General features: G+C 42.9%; 1 protein-coding gene across 1 annotated transcript; it reads left to right on the forward strand.

The window, feature by feature from the left end:
- Positions 1 to 14,166: 14,166 nt before the first annotated feature.
- On the forward strand, positions 14,167 to 17,745 carry scrt1a (scratch family zinc finger 1a). The gene is made up of 2 exons (XM_056741417.1): positions 14,167 to 14,908; positions 15,692 to 17,745. Exons 1-2 carry the CDS (start codon positions 14,794 to 14,796, stop codon positions 16,414 to 16,416), a joined length of 840 nt encoding a protein of 279 aa, XP_056597395.1. The 5' UTR covers positions 14,167 to 14,793; the 3' UTR covers positions 16,417 to 17,745.
- The last annotated feature ends 5,152 nt before the right edge of the window (positions 17,746 to 22,897 follow it).

The following is a 22,897-nucleotide window of genomic DNA, read 5'->3' on the forward strand; positions in this document are numbered from 1 at the left end:
CGCGAGTCGCGCCTCGCCTTCGACACGTTGCGTTCTTCAGCGCGAGCATCAACAGTTGATGTGCGATTCTGATATGCATCACAACAGCTGTCTGCTTGTAATTATACATTCATGTTGATGGTAAAGAAAGTTACAGCACTTCTTTTAACAACATTACTAAATTAAACATTCATTTTTTATTTATTTACGGGTTTTCTAAATGCAAGAAGAACATTCCTACAATGATACAAGTTTGTTCATACACAATCAAAACTGCACATGTTTACATGTCAATGTCCATAAAAGCTACATCAACACCTCTCACACAGTACCGTTCAAGAGTTCAGGGTCACGTGACCTCTCATGCTTTATGGAGATGTTTGCTGAAAAGTTTGAATGTGATGAAAATGTTAGATAAGTTTGGCAAACAAACACATATTTATTTATACGTTTGATTAATTGTTATTTATCATTAGTTTTGTTTTATTTCCCAAAGCTATATTTGATTGATTCACTCATTTTTATGAGTTGACTGTTATTCTAAAACATCAACGAAGAATAAGTGCTGTATTTCAACCATTGCGTCATCTATTTTTATTTCTCTCAAGCCATTTAACAGAAACATCTAAGACAAAGTGGATCCATCAATGAAACACTAAGAAGTCAAATCTTATGAGCTTTGAAAGAACAACCTGTGAGTTACAATGATCCTCTGGGATGTGTGTTCACCGCCTCTCTGATTCCAGAACAGTTTCATCTGGAGTTTAAATGACACTTGAGAAGTAAAAAATTATTAAAGATACACAAAGCATTTTTTACTCTGCGTTACATTGATGATACGTGCGTTATGATTGTACTAATAATAAACCATGAGTCATTCTCAATTAAGATCTGATGCTTTTGTTAATCCACTTTCCCTCAATTTTGTTATTTCATCACTGCGTGTGTGAGCATGCGTCACGGAAGGGAACACGAGCCAAGCCTGGATCAGCTCCCACCTGTGAGAAACTTTACCCCCCGATGTCCCTCCCTCGTCATATCCCACAATCCTCTACCTGCACCACGGCCCAGCTGCACACCAACCTCGCCAACCCGGCCTCCATCCAGAACATGCAGAAATAAACACATAAACGGCTGGGGCTTCAAACGGCTCCGCGCAAGAGACCGATCCGACGGGGGAAGATTTGCGACGTGAGGGGAGAGCAAACACGCATTTAAGCCGGTCTTTTCCCTTCGGTGCAAGGGAACGCGAACAATGGACGCCGGGACGGAAGAGCGGAGTCAATACTCCCCACCGCCCGCACATTCACCCGTCTGAATGGGGCGCGCCACGAGGGGCAGAGCGCACGCGAGATCCTGAAAGGGAAGTGGTGAAAAAGCCGCGCGAGGGGCCAATTGATGCCGCTAGCAGGTGGATGGTTCCCTTTTCAGGCCGAACTGCTGAGGAGAGGGGAAAAAAACCCAACACATTTCCTTTTTCAAGGGGATCACTTATCTGAAATCAGCAGTCTATTGAAATGGGCCTGCTCTCCTTACGCTCCCCCACATTTTGGCTCTCTTAGGCTGTGGCTCTCCAAACACACACATTGCTTTTTTCTCCAGTGTCTGAGTGCATCTCTTCGCCTCCACCAGCACCTGGTTCTGCGCTCAGCAGGGTGATGTGCTCAAAAGCCTCTGAGGGAGGTGGTTAAGCATCATTATAGCTGCATCTGACACACACACGCACGCACACAATCCAGGGGCTTTACAGATGTTCCAGCGTCTATTGTTAAGCCTCCCGGGCTCTTTGTAAGGACAAATGTCCTGTTGCTTATGAAATTGGCCTCAGTTTGAAATGCACTTCTATAATAGCAGAAGTTTATGTGTGTGTGAAACACATTTACTTACGACCTAAAATTGTACTCGCTGCTGTTGGAGACCAAATTGAGCTGCAAGCGCAACCCCTTGTTAAGTTAACTCCAACTTGTTTAAGCTTCATTTGATACTGATGAAATTCGAGGGATCTGAGCGCCGAGATCCGCCCAGTGTGTTCAGGGGACATTTGTGAGTCAAATTGGCCTCTTCAGGTTCTGCTAAACGCTCTTTGTATCGTATTACTGTACAAGCTGCGTAGTGCTGACGGTTTGTTTTACGATGCTGAGGTGGAATTACATACAGTACGTTTCAATAAACGGCATATACAGTACAGTGATGCGATTATGTTACTTCGTTTCGTTCCACGTGTGTATTAAATGTCACCTTATAAGAGAAAGAATGACAGATGAGATCTCCTTAATATCAGTCATCGCGTCTAGACATCAGAGAGATTCAACAAAGTCTCATGTGCGTCTCAGATGTTTTTCCTGAGAAACTGAGTCAGAAATGTCAGAAATGTGTCTGACATTAGAGTTTGAGAAGAGATCAACTCAAACATTTCTCATCAAATCCAGATTATTTGACCTCGACAATATACATTTATATAAACCTCCAGATTCTTCATGTGTTCTCTTTAAAAATGTTCTAATCAATTTTTGCAACGCAACACAACTGAGAGGTCCATCCAATCTCTTGAGCTATGAAAGAGCAAGATCTGAGCAATACAATTTTCCTCTTTGAGTCAATAGATGAATCTAGTAAACCGCAGCAGTGAATGCTGATATATGCAGATCCGCAGCACATGTTGTGTTTCTCTGCGGAGATGCACCGCAGTGCTTGTTCACGAGCTGTTATCGTCTCCCAAATCAAATTCCCGGCACCCTCAGGGCTGCGCATTTGTGTTGGTAGCGCTGGCTAATTCGGCTGATTCCTCTGATCGGGATCTGATAATTCGTTGATTGGTTAAACGCTGTGCTAGTTTACAAGCGCGTCTGTGAAATCTCTCCAGCATTATCTTCACAAATAACCGCTCGCCGTCTCAACCGGGGTCAAATTTGGGATCTCGCTGTCTGCTTTGGCTCGGTTAGAAACGTCGGAGTGTATCATCTGTGACACCTCTCCAATTAAAGGCGTCTCCGTGATGGCAGACACGCTCGGCTCACATCAAGGTGCCCGTTTAAGGATGGCGGGGGGACACACGGCAGACCGTTCGGGGACCTGCGTATGTTAATCAACCCTGTTAATGTAGCAATGAATTAAGAGTTTAGATGTCACAGGAGGTTTAACGCAGCTGATCCAGAGCAGAGGGTTCTGCCCCGTCGTCCCTCTCTCAGATCACAGAGCCGGGGCCGTGTGGGGGCTAATTACGGCAAATTGGAAAAGTGTCGGGCGGCGGCGCGCATGTGGGACCTCCCCCGGCGCTCTGCGCTCCCCGCCGTCAGGGTCTGATGATGCCCGCCCGGCCGCACCTGCTCCTCACCGGCCCAACGTAAGCGGTGATAGATAGCGCAGACCGGTGGCTCAATAACAGCCCCCCGCCCACACGCAGCCCCGACTCGCCCCACCCCGTATTGATGGACTGCCGGGCCGCAGGCTTTGTGAGCGAGGATCATCTGCTGGAAATTGTCTCTCCGCCCACCCGGCACCTGCGCGGAGCGATGCGATAGGTGAGCGGGACCTCTGGGACCCCTTTTTGGAACGATACCCCCAACGCTGGGACCCCTCCTCAGCCGTAACGGGTGTGTGTTTGTGTGTGTCGTGGGGGTTGCCGAAAGGCTGCACATGTGTCCTCCCTCTCTCTCCCTCCTTATTATTCCATAATTAGCCCTTTGGCTGTCTGCTGGAGGATGGCCGTCCCCCCTTGAGAGCCGTCTGTGTTGACAGACACACACGGACCCAGAAAAACAAACACACACCGAACGACGCTTGACTTCCAAAGAGCAGAGCCCAGACTCTGAGAGAAAGCAAACACGTACCCGTGTGCCTTGTGCGGCTCGGCCTGGTTGCGTCGCGTTCGGTTTTGGGAAGCACGTGAATGTTTTTTCTGCATGAGCCACGTGACGGATCGCTCAGCGTCCAGCTGGTACTCCACCAAGCGCGCCTTTAACGATTCTAGGACAATTTATGAAATCACAGTTTAAAATGCTAATGGGCTATTTTGTGGAGCGGAATCGGTCTGTTTGTCAATAAAAAATCTGCAGTCGCACTGTTGCTCCATTCCATCAATGTCGAGTTCTGAAGCTTTTCCGTGCGATCGAAAGCCATCCAAACAGATGTTTGGCTCGCGACTCTCAGCCATTAAGAATGAAGCGTCTCTCGGCTCAATGCGACTAATGCAGAAGTTTGGAGATCTGAATAACTTCTGGACGATAGCCACCATCAGAAAGATATTTTGAGATTCCCAAGCAGTCGAAACTAAAGCTTTGGCATTCTGCACCAGCTGCGTCTGCTCTAATGGATAACGCAGCGGCATTCTGATACCGACCCGTCTGACTTCATATGCACACCAGAGCTTTTGATGACGGGCAGAAAAAGAAGTTTATGCAGCTGCGATCGGGTGCGTACATGTGCGCGAAAGCAAAACGTTCACTCGGCTGTCGAGCCTCGGGCTAAACTTGGGCGTTCAGCTGAGAGACCAGGTGTCTCGCGGGTGCTGATGTAGACCTCGCTGCTGCCGTTTTTAAAAAAGCACTCGGGTAACCTGAAAGCCAACAGGACAAAGCAAGCTTTCAGTAGGAGAGTGATGTGTGCGAGTTTGGGAAACCCAACGACAGCCGACGGCACAACAGCGCTCTGCAAAACACAGCGACGATACCCCAGGTGTGTGAATCAGTCAGGGGCTAATGAACACATCATCACAATTCAACAGCTCACGTCTCTGCTCACCTGCTTCTGTTTTACCGCAGAGAGGCCGTAAATCTCATCTGCGTGTCGTCTTTAACCTCGCTCAGGAGGTGATGGGCCCTCGGTGACACTCCCTGTGAAAGACACACTAAACAAAACCAGACTCGCAATAAAGAAGCCATAGCTGCGTTTTAATGACACTGCAGTTCCATTATGAATATGCAAATCTCCAGGGCGCGTTTGAGAGCAAATGAAATGCAAATGGCACTTTAAAAACATCCATTTGAAGTGTTTGTCTAAGTTAATCTGAAATAAGTTTCAAGTTAATAAAGTAAATCATATGCAAATACAACACAAGAGAGTGTAGTTTTAAGTCCTTTTCAACTGCAGGTCCTAGATTTTGCATTGAATGACAGCACCATACACACATTATTCATCATACAGAAGTAACCAAATCTGTATTAATGTGTATGTATATATGAATAAACAATGAACAGTTTTCTGTACAATTTTGCTCGAATGAGACCCGCCCCCCACACAGAAAGATGTTTGTCAATACGCAGAAGATGCAGGTTGTTCAATTAATGGGATGAAACTCGTCTGTATTAGTAGTCGGCACACACAGTCTCGCATGTGATGGTTTGTGTCTGCCGTGTGCAATGATTAATCTGATGCTGTCATGTCTTCACAGATGTTTACATGGACATGTTTGAGGAGCACATGTCTGATAGAGTGTGTGTCTTCCCATCGTCGAACACACACACACACAGACAGACAACGTCACCTGGACCATCTGGAGGAGGCTGGAAAGAGGCCTGACCTTCAGTTACACACACACACACACGCGCGCACACACACACGCACACAAATAAAAAAGCAGTCAATCCTAGAATGCCTTAAAACTGTCCAAAATTAAACAAGATAACTAATGTCCATCTAACACTTCATTATTTCATGAAATCCATCCATCAAAACACTTCTGTGATTAACTCCACTCTCATTAAAAATGAAATTAAATAGAGACCAAATGCGAGCTCGAAAACACAGCAGTCACCTCAGTCATGCGTTTCCTTTCTCTTTCAGAAATCTCAACAATATCTCAAGCTCAGAGACCAATATCTGAATGTGAACTCAAATACTTCTTATTTCCAAGTACATCCAATCTCTCTCTCTTTCTCTCTCTCTCTTTCTCTCTCTCTCTCTCTCTCTCTCTCTCTCTTTCTCTCTTTCTCTCTCTCTCTCTCTCTCTCTCTTTGTGTTCATGTCTCTCTCTCAGCTCCAGATGGTATGATGTTGTTGCCTGACAGCTGTGGCGTGTGACAGCGCTGCACAAGGTGAAGCGTGCGTCTGTTTTACAGTACAGTGCTGCGAGCTGCCAGAAAACACAGACACGGTGCGCAGGCCTTACACAGCATGCAGCCGAATTACTGCAGACCTGCATTCTGCATCCAAATCACTGATTACTGCACGCGGACCTCATCCATAGAGACCTGTACGTCACACACACAATAAAAACCCACGCAGACAACACAATCGAAAAACACATAAACAATGCATTGCATGGCATGCAATGCATTTTAAAGCTGATGACAGACAGATGAACACATTACAAACATACCATTCAGAAAAATTCTTTGTAGGCTATAAGAACAAAGCAAGAAATAGCGAGTTCTCCTCTTTTGATCTTAATCACTGATATGTGGCTGTATATCATGTGTACACAGTGAGCACAACACCAGCTCAAAAGGAGCTTAATGCTTTCAGAAGCAAAAGAGAGAGAGAGAGAAATGAGCTGGTTATTTGCATGGAGAGCCACGGACGCCTACCCCCGACATCCGTAGACTCTGCAGTTCTCATTTAGCGGATAATGAGATTGCTCCAGCCACACAAACCTCGGCTGACGCCACAGCAGTCACTTCATCTCTCCCAGACCCTGACACTCCATATAAACACGCTCGACTCATCAACAGCTCCCGCACCACACTAATGGACACAAGTGCCTGAAAGTGTAGAGGACGTGGGCCAGCAGAGCCTCTGATTAGCTGGAAACGTTGACGAATCAGTAGAGTTCTGAACAGCGTCTTTCTTGGATTGTAGATGATGTGAGACTGTAAGAAACACAAAGGACCTCTTTAATATCTTGACTGTTTCACAATGAGAGCGAATGGAGACCCCTCAAATACTTTGTCTAAAATGTTTTGGGGAGTCAAAATAGAAATCGTTGTTGTCAGAATGTTGACCATTTGGTCTTCACTGCTGAAAAAAACAGCATATGCTGGTTTGGTAGGTTTTGAAGCATGGTAGCTGGTTTGTGCTGATTTAAACTGGTCATGTGCTGTTTTAGTTGGTTTCGGACTTAAACCATCTTAAACCAGCATATGACCACCTTAAACCAGCGTATGACCAGTTTAAACTAGCATATGACCATCTTAAACCAGTATATGACCATCTTAAACCAGCATATGACCATCTAAAACCATCACCTGACCATCTTAAACCAACATATGACCGCCTTAAACCAGCATATGACCATCTAAAACCATCACCTGACCATCTTAAACCAACATATGACCATCTAAAACAATCACCTGACGATCTTAAACCAACATAAGACCATCTAAAACCATCACCTGACCATCTTAAACCAACATATGACCATCTAAAACCATCACCTGACCATCTTAAACCAACATATGACCATCTTAAACCATCACCTGACCATCTTAAACCAACATATGACCGCCTTAAACCAGCATATGACCATCTAAAACCATCACCTGACCATCTTAAACCAACATATGACCGCCTTAAACCAGCATATGACCATCTAAAACCATCACCTGACCATCTTAAACCATCATATGACCATCTAAAACCAGCAAATGACCACCTTAAACAATCACCTGACCATCTTAAACCAGCATATGACCACCTTAAACCATCACCTGACCATCTAAAACCAGCAAATGACCACCTTAAACAATCACCTGACCATCTTAAACCAGCATATGACCACCTTAAACCATCACCTGACCATCTAAGACCAGCAAATGACCATCTAAAACAATCACCTGACCATCTTAAACCAGCATATGACCACCTTAAACCATCACCAGACCATCTTAAACCAGCATATGACCATCTTAAACCATCACCTGACCATCTTAAACCAGCATATGACCATCTTAAACCAGCATATGACCACCTTAAACCATCACCTGACCATCTTAAACCATCATATGACCATCTAAAACCATCACCTGACCATCTTAAACCAACATATGACCACCTTAAACCATCACTTGACCATCTTAAACCAACATATGACCACCTTAAACCATCACTTGACCATCTTAAACCAGCATATGACCATCTAAAACCATTACCTGACCATCTTAAACCAGCATATGACCATCTTAAACCAGCATATGACCACCTTAAACCATCACCTGACGATCTTAAACCAGCATATGACCATCTTAAACCATCACCTGACCATCTTAAACCATCATATGACCATCTAAAACCATCACCTGACCATCTTAAACCAGCATATGACCATCTTAAACCATCACCTGACCATCTTAAACCAGCATATGACCATCTTAAACCAGCATATGACCACCTTAAACCATCACCTGACGATCTTAAACCAGCATATGACCATCTTAAACCATCACCTGACCATCTTAAACCATCATATGACCATCTAAAACCATCACCTGACCATCTTAAACCAGCATATGACCACCATAAACCAGCATATGACCATCTTAAACCAGCAAATGACCAGTTTAAACCAGAAAACCAGCACAAACCATGCTTCAAAACCTACCTAGCCAGCATATGCTGTTTATTTCAACAGGGTTGGATGAATTTGATGAAAAATGTTTGTGTTCTCTCACTTTTTGATTTACTTGCTCTCTCCGAGAAACGTTAAAGATGTTTTAAAGATTTTGTTTTCAAACATCACGTACAAATAAAATCCATTTTTAATGTGAACTCCACAACTGTCTCGACAAGTGAACAAACCATGCTCACGTACACACGCGTGTAATCCATCACGTGCACACATACCTCACACAAAGCACGTTTACACAAACAGAACAAGCAACCGCACAGGTGCGCACACAGACCGCGTGTGTTTGAGCGTAAGCCAGGGGCTCTCTGCCCGTCCTGGTGTCTGTGAGGTGGGGGACAGGTGACACACTGGAGGGATTCTGAGGGCGCAATAAAAATGCTAATCTGCTTCATTCCCCTGTCGATGGGCTCGATGTAAAACACGTTAGGATCCTCTGCTTCACATGTGCGCTCCCAATCTAACAGTGGGCCTTTCTTTGTCTGGATGTCTTTACGTGCTCTTCTTACTGGCGGCGGCCTTGAAGTCTTTACATCTCTTCAGCTCGACTCTGATAATGACAGTGGCATCACCATGAGCTTCAGTTCTGTACCCACACGCCACCCTAATGAAGCCGGCCGAGAGACAAAGAGCTCACTGGACGCTGCATTGTCCCAATTAAAGGTCAGTGAAGAGACTGAAACTTATTCGCCTCAAATGACCTCCTTCCTCTGTCAACTGACTACAAATGTTGTGCGATCTGATTAAACGTTTATTTTAACACTAGTATTTGTTTGATATTTTTTGGCTAAATAACGTAATGAAAAATACTGTACACTTTTCTTTGACATCAACGTTTAGCAAAACTACATTCGGCCTGAAAACGAATTTGCATCAAGCGTTGCTGCTCATTTCACATGTTTCTTAAAGTAACAGTTCACCCGAAAATAATAATTCAGTCATGATTCCCCTCATGTGTTTGCAACCTGTATGCAAGTCTTTTTTCGGGAAGACGAAAGAAAATATTTTGAGAAATGCTCATACAATGGAAGTCAATGGAGCTCAGCGTTATTTGATAATCAACACTCTTTAAAATATCTTCTTTTGTGTTCTGAAAAAGAAAGAAATTCATACAGGACTCAAATGACACGAGAGAGAAGCAATGATGAAAGAATTCTCTTATTTGGGGGTACTCTCACAAGCACTAGAAATTGAGTAAACAGAGAATCATTAACAAAAACACAACGCATGTGTTTATTATGGCAGCTTTATAAATTAATGAATGTTCAGCGTCCGCTCCTAGCCGGTCTGTTTGAAACCACAGCAGGTTTATCGGCCTGTCTGCATCCCTCCTGTCTCCTTAATCTCACACGAAACGGGAATCTACATAATGTCGCCTTCACACCCCCTTACAGTTTCTTAAACTCTCACATCTCATTAGCTTCAGGGACTGCGTGGGTGAGATACGAGGTTTCCCGGGGAGAGCCCCCCTTTACCTTCCAGTTGGCCTGTGGGTCGGGCCGGTGGGGTCTGCTCCCCGGAGACCGGTTATGACAAATAAGATTAATGTCTCAGAAAGCTCTTGAGCCAAACAGATTAGACTGATAGCTGATTTTCTCAAGAGAAGCCACATGTGTGAGGTGTCACAGCATGCTGGGGTGGCGGTAAGAGTCAATCCCCCCCCATGCGCACTGGGGCGTAGAGGGTCAGGAGGGTAGAGGTCAATAGGTCTTGGGTAGCGGGCTCCCCATCTTCACAAGCACTGGAGCATCAGATGAAGGTTTGATGTTTCTGTAAGATAAAGTCTCAGTTAGAAACTGAAGATGAACCGCCTGCGGGTGGATAAACACGCGGTCACATATTCTGCACCTGTTTCCATTTGCTTTCCATTACACTGCGATAGAGTCGCATCGTTTGTACGTCTGTTCAATATGAGCTGTAATTATAGTGCTCGACTTATCAAAAAAAAAGATTTGTGCCTTGTTTTAGTTGCAGGTTTTCTCACAGATGACTGTAATGAGACAGTTTTGTTTTGTTTGCACAGATTCTTTAAAGGAGAAAAAGCTGAATTCAGCAGAACTGGTCCAAAGTTAAAAAGAGGATTTTGAGGTGTTTATATCTCTTCATGATCACCTAAATGTGTCGAGCAGCTGACTGAGCAGCTTCTCCAGCAATGCTGTGAATTCTGCTTTTCTCCACAAACCAAGCTTTACCAAACAATTGCGCTTTATTCATGAGATGTTTTCTATGCAATTATATCACTCGGTCTGAATTTAGCTTGAATTATCCTGAAACAAAGCTAAAATATTGCTGACGAAGCATTTCGCTTTTATTGCTCTTCGTTTTTCTTCCAAAAGTATTGGGCTGTTTTGTTGTTTATTTCTCCAATAGACAATTATTGTACCAATAACATTCATGCAATGGGCTTATTATTAGTTTGGTGCGATGCTCAGGATCTTTAAGTTTCTCAAAGCCAAATAAATCTCAATGTTCTCTAAAACCCAAAGATCATAAACATTCACAAAAAACAGCTCTAGGCATTTGGAGGTCAGTGTTTCTCTGTTGCTTTTCTGTTGTAATTGACTTAATATGATTATTTCAAAGCATTTCATTCTTTATTCACTTTAAAAAACTAAATTATCATCCTGACTTCTATTTGAGCAGCGAAACAAGTAACAACATGGGTGTTTTTCTGTCTAATGGGAAAATGAGGATTCTTAATATAAATAATTCGGAGTTTATCCACTTAGTGCAGATTGTCCATATGATGCAGTCAGAAAGAGAAGAAAGGGAGGGGGTCAACCGCTAAGCCTCAATCTGCCCGTCAATGTCACCGGGCAGCTGCAGAGGGGCACGAGCTCTCAACAGACATACCCTCATGAGAGCAAGAGCTCTGATCTGCAGAACAGTGTGTGTGCGCGTATCCTCTGATAAGAGAGATAGATGGTGCAATAACTTGTGATTGTATGAACGCATGGCTGTGGAAATGGATTTTGACATTTTCTGTATCTCTAAATGAAGCTGTGAATTTAACTTTTTTTCCTTTCGTCAGTTGTTCAGTGGCATAGAAACACTTCGTCCACCCATCTGTTCATTGAGAAGGGTTGTTCCCTTGTTTTTATTTCTGCCTGATCTGAACCATAAACATGTTGTATCTTAATGTAGTCCTTTTGTCAGCTCTGCCACATGAGGCACAGCTTAAGAGGGGACCTGACACAACACTTAGTTAAACATTCAGGCAGAATTCTCTGTAAAAGCTCCACAGAAATAAAAATGCTTTGACTTGCAAACCAGGCGTCTGAACCCAAAACTCTCATCTGCTTAGTGCTCATCTGCATCTGCTTACTGAAAGCAATTCCAACGTTATGTATGTGACATTTTGTGTTATGGACGTGACATTAAGATGCTCAGAGAATGAATTTGTTACGATTATATTGAAACATCTGTTTATGTTTTACTGAACCCTTGTTGATTGAGTCTAAACATAAAAAATGTCAGTCTATGAAAAAAATATATATTTAAAAAAAGTGAATTAAACAAAGGATGCAGTTTTTGGGAGACGATAAACTTTGTAGGATTTCTGTTAAATAAACTGCATAATGCTGAAGCAATAATACCCAATGAATAGAGAAGGGATGCTTCTTTATAGAACATAAAACAGTTACTTAATATTCATTTTCATGTGTCCATTTATGAGGAATATGTAGCGTTATGGATGTGACAATCCTGAAAATGGCTCTTACCTGACTATGAAAAATCATGAACTAAAAATAAAACAAATGCTTTACAAAGCTTTACAAATGGGTATCTGAACCTCCAAATATTCAAATCTGTGCTGTTACCTTAGTGAAAACCGCTGGTAAAAACTTGTTTTTTTGTGGTAAGGTTGACATTTTCACGGAATTGCCCTACTTCTACCTTTCTTACTAAGTATAAATGTAACACACGATAAGGAACTTGAAGAAAACAAATCCATACAGGAAACTCTGTGTATTAATACAAACTCCCATTGCAGACATAAACTGTTAGTTTACATTTAACCAAAATCACCTACTGGGCTTTACAAGACTACCTGTACAGATTTTAGTCTTGTAGGCCTTAATTTGTTTTCACCCATTCCTAACTATGACCTTCACGTCCTCCTATCTCCTGCACTGATTTGAATCTGTCACATTGAAAACGTTGTACACGTGAGAATGAAATGTCAATGAAGTTCTTTTGATTCGAACTCCAGAGAGACGTTTGTTCTCTGTGTCTCAACACACCGTACACTATTATTATGCAAATGACGCACACCTGAATATTTTCGCCTGTGTTTTTCAGCTGATGTCAGCACTTCCCGAGAACCTTCCGTGCGCGCACGTCCTTCCCCCTCACAAACGCGTCAGGTCGCCGTGGGCTGCTGCGTTGTCCTCCGGTGCGCTTGGGAATGTCAACTGCTGCGCAACAGTGTCCTACATACTTCACTGCGTGCTCGTGATAATAACACGCGTACGTGCGTGCACACGAACATTGGTGACTAAGTCAAATCAACCTAAGGGTCATTCTACACACCGGCTGCCATTAGAATTTTTCTTTTTAAGGGCATACACACAATGCGTAAAACTAAATTTTGAGCTCTGGACCTAAAAAGGTCAAAACTGTTGTTATAATATGCATAGTACATATGTTGTTATGTTCATATGTAGAAATAACAAAACACAAATACTTAAGATTCATTACTAGAATTTATCTAAATTTAGCCAGAACATGCAGTTTATTAAGAGTTTAAATTTGTGTCAAACCGCAATGAAATTGCAATGTATTATTGCGGGGGAATTTCTGCATGCAGCAAATGAGAAAAGGAAAAATGTATAATTATGTATAATTATTTCAAGGTCTCCACAGAGAATTAAGAACGCAACGCGGCATCTATCACTATTTTTCTGCAGGTGATGTTAGTAAAATGAGAATCCTACAGCGGGACGTCCATATTTAAAAGCGTCCCATTGAAGACCTGAACAATGAGAACACGATGTCGGACAACAGTGTGTACTAGAGCTCCAGGATCGGCGTTAATTGCGGACATATGGCTCCTAGAGGAATCATTGAGGAAACGGACCTTCTGGTACCCAGTTCGTGTGATTTGCATGAGAAGAAAGCCATTGGTTTATAGACCGTGATGTAAAAGAATGACCCGAAAGCCTGAGGCCACATTCAGTAGTTAATTGTACGGTTCGCGTGCAGAGCAGCGCAAACAACGCAACTCGGGAGGGCGGATATTGACGCACCGAGGGGGGTGAAACGTTGCAAAGGCGAAACATGCGAAATGTGACAAAATATAACAAATGAATTCATTATTTATAATAACATGTGATGCAAATTTCAATATGCTAATCTAGTTTTAAATACTTCATTATATTCTATTTATTTTATTTTTTAATATACGTTTGGGCTATTGTTTTTCAAGTAAAAAGGGGGAGCCTAATTTAAATAACGCATAAATATAGCCTATGCATAAAGTATGAACGTTGTTTTAAATAGAACTTCTTTATCATATGAAGAAATCCTCTCTGCATCTTCTCAAATCCAGATTGACTTCGAGAAAATCTGACGCAGGCGTTGACGCCTCACAGCGTTATTAAGCCATCCAGTTCAATGTTGGTCCCGGGAGATTTTTTTATGGATTAAATTAAGTACTTCCATCTTCATTTCCCACCTGATCGCAGCCATATAAATCCCAACAGCTGATCAACAGACTTCAGAAAGCCCGACGCCTTCAGACGGAGCAGCTGCGAGATAAAGCCGAGGAGTGGGACGCGATTGCGCTTGATGCACACTCCGCTGTTTCCCTTTCTTTTCTGTGTCGCTGAGGTTGGAGAAAAGCATATCGGGAACAAGAGGACTAGTTAGTGGAAACTTAAAACTCGAACCTGGAAGAGAGGATCGTCGTTAAGGATCCAGAAGCAAGGAGACACAGTAAAGGAAAGAGAAACGGAGAGAGAGAGAGAGAGAGAGAGAGAGAGAGAGAGAGCGGAGCTGTCCAGTGCTGAAGACGCGCAGCCGAACGGGAGCTGTCCAGTGCTGAAGTTGCATTTCTTCCAAGAGCGTCGCTGCGTCGCGCTGCATCAACAGAAGCGCAATCAGGGGCTCGAGGGTCCACCGTAACCCTGTGCTGGCATCCGAATTTCGGTTTTGCTGAAGAGGAACGATAAAATACGCGACCGCCGCCTGGGTTGCATGAGGAAAACGAGAGATTCGACCGGCGGACGAGTGATTTCTTTTCCTCAGCCTGAAACATGCCAAGGTCCTTCCTGGTCAAAAAGGTTAAACTTGATGATTTCTCATCCGCGGATTTGGAGAGATCGTATGGCAGGTCCAGGGCAGACATCAGCCTGCGCTTTCACGAGAAAGGTAAATATATTTATTTTCAGACCATGTTTATACAGTTAACGTGCCGTGTCTAGGTGGTGAACACAACGCATGTTTTTAATGTAAATGTGCTGCAGCTTAAAGACATAACAGCGTGAATTAACCCACGGTCACGGTTGCGTTCAACGCCGTCACACGGAGCACAGTTTTGTCGAGTCTGCATATTTTGCCTTCGCATTCGAAGGAATTTTATTTAGGAAAACGCAGAGCTAGCAACAAGTCCTCAGCATGTAAAGCATGTTGTGTGTTGTGTTGGTATTCATTTAATACGCATACACGCGGGAGCTCAATGTCATGGAATCATTCACACTCGTGCGCACTCATACACGTTGAGTCTATTAAGGGGACGTTTGATTGGGTTTCAGGTTATTACTCACGCTCCACATAACACAGGCATTCCGTAGATTTATGGAATATTCATGCACGTCGGTATCTTGGGATTATGAAGTAATATCTTCTGTAAGCGTTTGTTTCACTCGGTACACATCGACCTAATTCTGCTCGGTTTCTATCGTGACTGCAAACGCAATTATAAGTGAGGCGATATCTTTCTCCTCGCCACTGTGCTTGAACGGGTTGCCACGTTAATTGAAATGAAGAGATATTGATTTTGTGTGCGTGCGTATGGCGTTTATGTAGGAAAAAACGCTCTAAGTGAAGTCTGTGTGCCTGGGCTCACCTCTGTCTGACAGGCTACTGTAAATGAGCCAAATGCACACTGTTGCGTCTGTATATGTGACGCGCTGTTGCTCTTTTCAACGGCAGGGTACATCAGCGACTACCTGACCCCGGCCGTGTACGACGGCGAAAGTGACAATGGCATCAAAGTACCCTCCCCCGGGCCCATCTACGACAGCATCCACAGCGACTACGGAGCACCCGACTCCGATCAGCCGGACAGCCCGCAGTCGGAGATCTCCTCGGGGTACATCAACGGAGACAACGCCGTCAGCGAGGGATACACCGTGGATGCCTTCTTCATCACGGACGGGAGGTCGAGGAGAAAAGTCATCAGCAGTCCGAGGAGTATTCAACGGCACACGTGCAACGAGTGCGGAAAAACCTACGCCACGTCTTCCAACCTAAGCAGACACAAGCAAACGCACCGGAGCATGGACAGCAAAATGGCCAAGAAGTGTCCCACCTGCGGGAAGATTTACGTCTCCATGCCGGCCATGGCCATGCACCTGTTGACCCACGACCTCAAGCACAAGTGTGACATCTGCAGCAAGGCCTTCAGCAGGCCGTGGCTTTTACAGGGACACATGCGCTCGCACACGGGGGAGAAACCCTTCGGATGCGCGCACTGCGGGAAGGCGTTCGCCGACCGATCGAACCTGCGCGCCCACATGCAGACGCACTCGGCCTTCAAACACTACAAGTGCAAGAGATGCGACAAGACCTTCGCGCTAAAGTCCTACCTGAACAAGCACTACGAGTCGGCCTGCTTCAAGGGAGCGTTTTCTCCGCTGAGTCCGATGGACGAGTGAAATAAACGCGACGTCAAACTTCCAACCGGTTGACAGCACATTTAAACTCGATTTGTTGTCCTGCAGCAGCAACATCTCTGAGGAAATCATGGATTAATCGCATGTACCTTAACTCTCTCTCTCTCTCTCTCTCTCTCGCTCTTTTTCTTTCTTTTTTAAGCGTACTTTCTTTCACTTTCTTTGTTCAGAGCCGAAACATCATCCGTTTTGTCAAAACTCAGAGGACATTGAAAATGTCTTTGTTTCTCTCGAAAGGTCAAACCTTTTCTCTAAGTATTGGATAATATTGTACTGCTGCCAGTGGCCACAAAAGTATTCAGCGTTAAGGTAAACCTATTTATTCATTAACTTATTTACCTATTTATATATTTATTTCCTACAAACTGTGTAAATTATTTGCACTTTATGTTGTTGTTCTTTAGTTGCCAAGCCTTCGTCATTAATATGCCAAAGCATTTGCCACTTTCGGAATAACTTATTTTTGTTTGCCACTTTATAAGTTTGTTGCATGCACGCAAAAAAAGAAGAAAACAACTACTACTACTAAGGAAATCTATGCCAATTTTATGAAGCTTTGGATTTTTTTTGCCAAAACCTAGATAGCATCCTTGGGCAATATCTCTCGGGAGTCATGATGATGAATAGAGCAATAATGCATGGTATTTTTCAAAGCTAAAACGAGTAATAACTATAGCCTTTTTAATCACGATTTTATCCAATACTATCAGTAGTCGTTCAGAAATTAAATATCAGGGAAATGCCAGAGTAGTATTAGCTGATACTTCCACGGGACGGGACGGGGTGGGGAAGGGATTTGGGGTCCTTTTGTAAGTGGTTATGCACTGCCTGCCTCTTATTAATAACGTAGTTTTAGAAGTTAGGCGCGCGACCGGATCGTAAAGCCGGGAGCGCGCGCTTCTCTCACGTGGATGACTTGTAGGAGATGCAGCAATGCATCATCGCGGACAGGTGGACGAGCTTCATCCGAGCGAGGGTCTTTGAAAAGCACTTCTTTGAGAACATTTCCGAACCTTTTTGAAGAATAATACAAACTAGTAGCACAAACCTTAGCGATTCAGGTAGACGAGCCTTGTGTTAGCCGAACCTCTGTTTTTCTATCTACGGACACGGAGAACAAACTGTTTGATGCAAGACTTTGCTTTGTAAATACTCCTTTGGAATCAAATATTTCTACAGACTGTAAAGAATCTAATGAACTTATTTCTGGACATCTTTTCCCTGGGTGTTTTTCCCCAGCGTTTGAACAATATGTAAAGCACAAATGACACCGGGCATTTTCTCACTTCATAATAAAGAACAATTAAGTAACCGCTTGTTGTCTAGTTCTGTTTCTCTCCGAGTGTTACTGCGCGCGTCTGCTGCTGCTGCTGCTGCTGCTGATGACGAAACCTGCTGATTCAGACATGAGTAAGCATCTGATGATGTCATTTCTAACGACGTCAAGCGTTCAGCTATTGACGTTACGGCAACATGGGCACAAATCTTTAAAAAATCTATTGACAAAACGGCTTCAGCGTGACCTTAAGCAAAACATGAGCTCAGCGCAGTATTTACCCAGGATCATTATGTCTTACTGAGAATCCAAACACAGGATTAAATGCAAACGCTTTCATCTCAATTAAATCATTGACTGACGCCTTTGTAACGCGTGATTGAGTTGTTCTGCATTATGTTTTCAAGGAGCTCTTGAGAGAGGCGCACGATCGAAGGCTCGAAGAGTCCTCACGTTATTCTCCGGCTTTTACGCGCGGTTGTTTCAGCAGAATTCTGCCTTCGGCCGTAATGCAGCGTTCACCTCGAGTCGTCTGTTCACAGTACAGTCCTGAGCAACACAGAAAAAAACGATTTAATGTGTTTTCTTAAAACTCCACCATTGCAAAGATTTTACAAAAATCTCCTGTTTTAAAGTGAGGATATTTTCAAAACACACATTTTAAGTTTGTTCACATCCAAAAAAACAACAGAACCTGTTTGAATGAATGTCCCCGCAAGGTCATTTATGACAAACCTGCTGTGGGTGTTCTTGTGTACCAGTTTGTTTAATTGATGGGACTGTAAGTACAGAGACCCCTGTAGGGCTTTTTGGGGGGGTCTACACTACTCAGGCGTATGTGTGTGTGTGCTATCAAGTGACTCACAAGCAGGAGAGTGAGAGGTGAAGGAACATCACAATCCCTCCGGTCTTTCCATCTTCTGAGGATGACACTTTGTTCTGACCCCATGAGTTAAGACCCTCGTGACTTTCACTGTGTCTCCAGACATCTGACATGTTAATCATTTGCTTTCTTTCACTGTTCAACTGAATTAAGAACATACATCAGAGATGCTGCAATAAAATGATCCTTGTCATGATTTACTCACCCCTGTTATTTCTCAGTGTGGAACACAACAGGACATGGGTTCATATGATTCACACGCTGTAGTCCAGGCCATGTTACATCTGTGTGAGGAACAGACTGAAATGTAAGTTATTCTTATGTGAAATCTTTTTCCATTTCCAAGTTAAATCTCCATTCGGCAGAATGGAACTGGTGCGCTCGGGTTGGGTTACAGGACGGAGAAGACGGTGTCTGGTTTCAATCCCGCTCTTGCGCTTCAACATGCTATTTTAGTCTGAACGCGGGTGTGAATGAGATTATGACCTCTGGCACAGGGGAACGTTAACCATTTTAATTGCAGGTTAATATTAACAGTAACTTTGCTATAAATCATTTGATATATTCAGCAGCAGATTTTTAAAGCTCACGCCATGTCAGTTGGTTAAGATAAATTTGACGATGAACTCATGGAGGTTGGCTCAGATTCCACACTAAACTCATGAAACTCCAGCTGATGTCACATCACATGTGGTGTTTCTGTTTGGAAAAGGCCACGACTCATGTAATGATTCACAGCGCTTGTGACATTATGGAAATTAATCCATTAATTCTAAATAAGATATCCGTGCAGTGGACAGCTGACCGCGTCTGTACGCTGCATGCAGAGAGAGAGAGGTTATCAATTTCAAAGCCTGAGCAAATCAGATGAGATCAGAAAATCCTGCTTTAAACATTACGGATGTTTAGCAAAAGTCTTGTGTCGTTACTGGTAAGCGCAGCTCCTGCTGGTTTTCTTCAGCATCCCGTGACGTTATAAACTGCTGTTCTGCCACGTCTCCGAGCTCCGGCATCATTATCAGTCCCGCGCTGAATCCGAAGCGGATCTGCTCTCCTGAGGAAACACCTAATTGCGCTGCGATGGGCAGCATCAGCAGAGTCCATTACTTAAATGGGAGACAGGTGCGCTGAGGCCGGGCGTTTGCGGCTGTGCCAGGACTCTGACGTCACACTACCGTCCCAATGCTAAAAACTCCAGCAGGCCCGCTGAGTGTGACCTCCACAGCCTCTTCCTGTTCCAAGAGGAAGTAGATCTCAGAAAACAGACACGCAGAGACGTTGTTACCACCACAAAAAACTATGAAGTTATTTTGCATGTTCATCCCAATAAAAATTCTTTGTCGTTCTTTCAAAGTTTCTCACTTTACTCTCTTCAAAGCCTCAACTTTGTGTCCACGGACTAGAAAATGATCACGGATGCCACAGCACAGATCATTTTGTTTTGAAGATTTCAATGTAAAAATGTAAACAAGAGTTTGAGTCGAGATGTTGAGTTCGAACCTTCCAAGGTTGATGTCATATGGTGACATCATACATTACATTCTGAAAGTTCAGGGTTCACCGTTCAGGGTGTGTGACAATAGACAATCTCACTTTTTGACACTCTCTTTTAAACACATTTCTCTCTTCACACACACACACACACACACACACACACGCACGCACACACACAACGGACGAGGGAAGCACTTAACAGTTCATGAACGTGAACATTTCACACATGTGTCAGACAGAAAAGCCACTTTCCAAAGGGCAAACTCAGTATCTAGGCAAACCTTTTCAAAACCAACAGAAATGCTTCCGTCAGATGTGAACGAGCGAGCCTGTGAGTGTGTGTGAGAGAGAGAGAGTGTGCTGACCCAGTTTGGCTGACATGCAGCAAGCGGATTGCATTTCTTCGCAGCCCCTCGTGTCTCCTCCTCTCAGGACATCAGAACCCAGACATCTCCTCTACAGACAGGGCTCGATCCCAGGCTTCTGATTGGCTAATGAGGCGGAATGTCTGAAATGACAGTGACTTCACTCAACTACCTGTGTGTGACACAGCAGTACAGCTGAGAATCAAAAACTTTTATTGTCATTCACAACTGACTCTAGAAACACAGAAACCAAACGGTTTTCATGATGCAAGCTTCCATTAACGTTCTTAAAAGCAACATATTCTGTCTGTGAAATAACGTTTGATGAAACATTCACAATAATCTACAGTAGCACATGTGGGTGAATCCTGTTTCAGGATGTATTTTGCGAGAAATCTCATAAAGCAATACGTGTTTTTTCTGTTGACAATTTTACCACAAATCTCCCTACCATAATGCAAAATAAATAAAAATAAAGCTTGTTCTTAATTTGGTGAAGTGAATTCTTACCTAATTCTAAAAAAATGTAATTCATGATTTACTGTTGTCTATACATCATGGTAGTGTCTGTCACACTGAATTTAATGAATGCAGATTTAAACTTTGTAAAAATTGACTATAACAGTTGGAAAAATCAAAGCTTAAAAACATAAAGTCTAAATGTCCGACACATTCACTCAAAAAAATGATTTTTGCTGCTAGTCCAATTTACTTTACTTAAAAATTTGATCACAACATGATTTTGTATGTTTAGTCATATAACTGAATCCATTCATGTTGGGACAACATAAAGGAGTTGTGTTGTGTTATCATAAAATAGGACTTATATTTCCCAGCATGCTTTGTGCATATCTGCATTTTTAGAGTTATTTTCTTAAATAAGTGTTATTTTATGCATTTTTCAGCAAAAAGAAACACTTGTAAGTGTTACGTGTTAATTTACCGTTAAGTAACATTGAGTCCGCTTCACATTGTCTCCTGGCTTATTTCTGCGATAACTAACCGGCTGCTTGAACATTATCCCGCTTATTACACGGCTACTTGCAACATGAGAAGAAACTGGACATAAAATGTGAATTTGAAATATTTGATATGCTCATTTTTATCGAATGCAGACCTTCCGTGGGAAAAGACATTTAGTTTTGGTTTTAAAGTAAAAAACGACGTTGAAACATCACAAACAGGAAAATTGGTTTAATCATTTGTAAAGATAATGTCATATATGTTATTGAAAGACATATTTATAATTCATGTTTGTGTAATATTAAACTGTCCCTCTCAAAATGATTTGCTGCATCCGGGTCACAAAGTGTTCTTAGTTTTGAGCGGTTCTTATTTGAAAATAACAAAATTTGCTATTTGAAAATGACAACCCTTGGAATGTCTGTTGAGTTCTCTTAACTCAATATATTCTAATTGAGGTAAATTAAATGATGTCTCATTAATGCACAAAATTTTTAAAATTAAAAAATCTTCTCGAGGGCCTTCATTACATAACCTAATAGATAAAATTGGGTATTTTATACTGGTTTTGTGTAAAATATACATGTTAGCATAATTAATAATTATTATAAAAGGTAATGATATAAAACAGAAACAACACTCTTAATCTGATTCAACTAAACAACATTTAATTTACTTAATGTAAGAATCTTTAAGTTTACTGAAATAGATAATGTTACTTTAATGTAATCCAGTTGAACCTGTTGACATAAAACAGTAAATTAAATTGAACATATCATTTCTTTGAGTGTTGGAAAGAAATTGTCATAGAAATTCCTTATTTTGGGGCGATGAAATGTAACCTGGCCAATATTCTTGTGTTTCTATACTGTATGTCGTGTGTGTGTGTGTGAGACAGAGATACGGCTGTGACACACAGACATGCCCTCCGGCACAGACAGGTGATTAGCTCTTGGTTAGGGGCAGTTGAGCGCTGTACGGATAAACTGAGGTTATGAGTTACTCACAGCCATGTGCGTGTGTGTGTGTGTGTGTGTGTGTGTGTAGGAGTGTTATTATAGCACATGCTGTTTGGCAGCGAACGCAGAGAAATGTGCAAAACATACGCCTTCTCGTTCACCCATTCCTCTCTCTCTCTCTCTCTCTCTCTCTCTCTCTCTCTGTCTGCCTGTCTCCTTTAGTCCCTCTCTCTCTCTGGGTATTCTAAACAAAGCATGTGATTCAGTCGAGTCATTAGGAGGTCAGAAACATGACATCACTCCTCTGAACATGTCATCAATACGGAAACATCATGAAAATTCCTCAGGAGTTTTGATTTTTGGAAGGTTGTGCAGGCGTCTGTCTAAAGATGTGAGTTTGTAAAGTGGAAAGCACTTGGCGTGTGGGAGTGTAAGGGTGGGCGTCACGCGTGTACCATGCACAGAAGCAATAATCCTGTGTTTCTATATCAGTGCCTGAGCAACCATTTCAACATCATCTCGA

Source organism: Triplophysa dalaica, chromosome 25 (genome assembly GCF_015846415.1).
Source record: "Triplophysa dalaica isolate WHDGS20190420 chromosome 25, ASM1584641v1, whole genome shotgun sequence".
NCBI classification, from domain to species: Eukaryota; Metazoa; Chordata; class Actinopteri; order Cypriniformes; family Nemacheilidae; genus Triplophysa; species Triplophysa dalaica.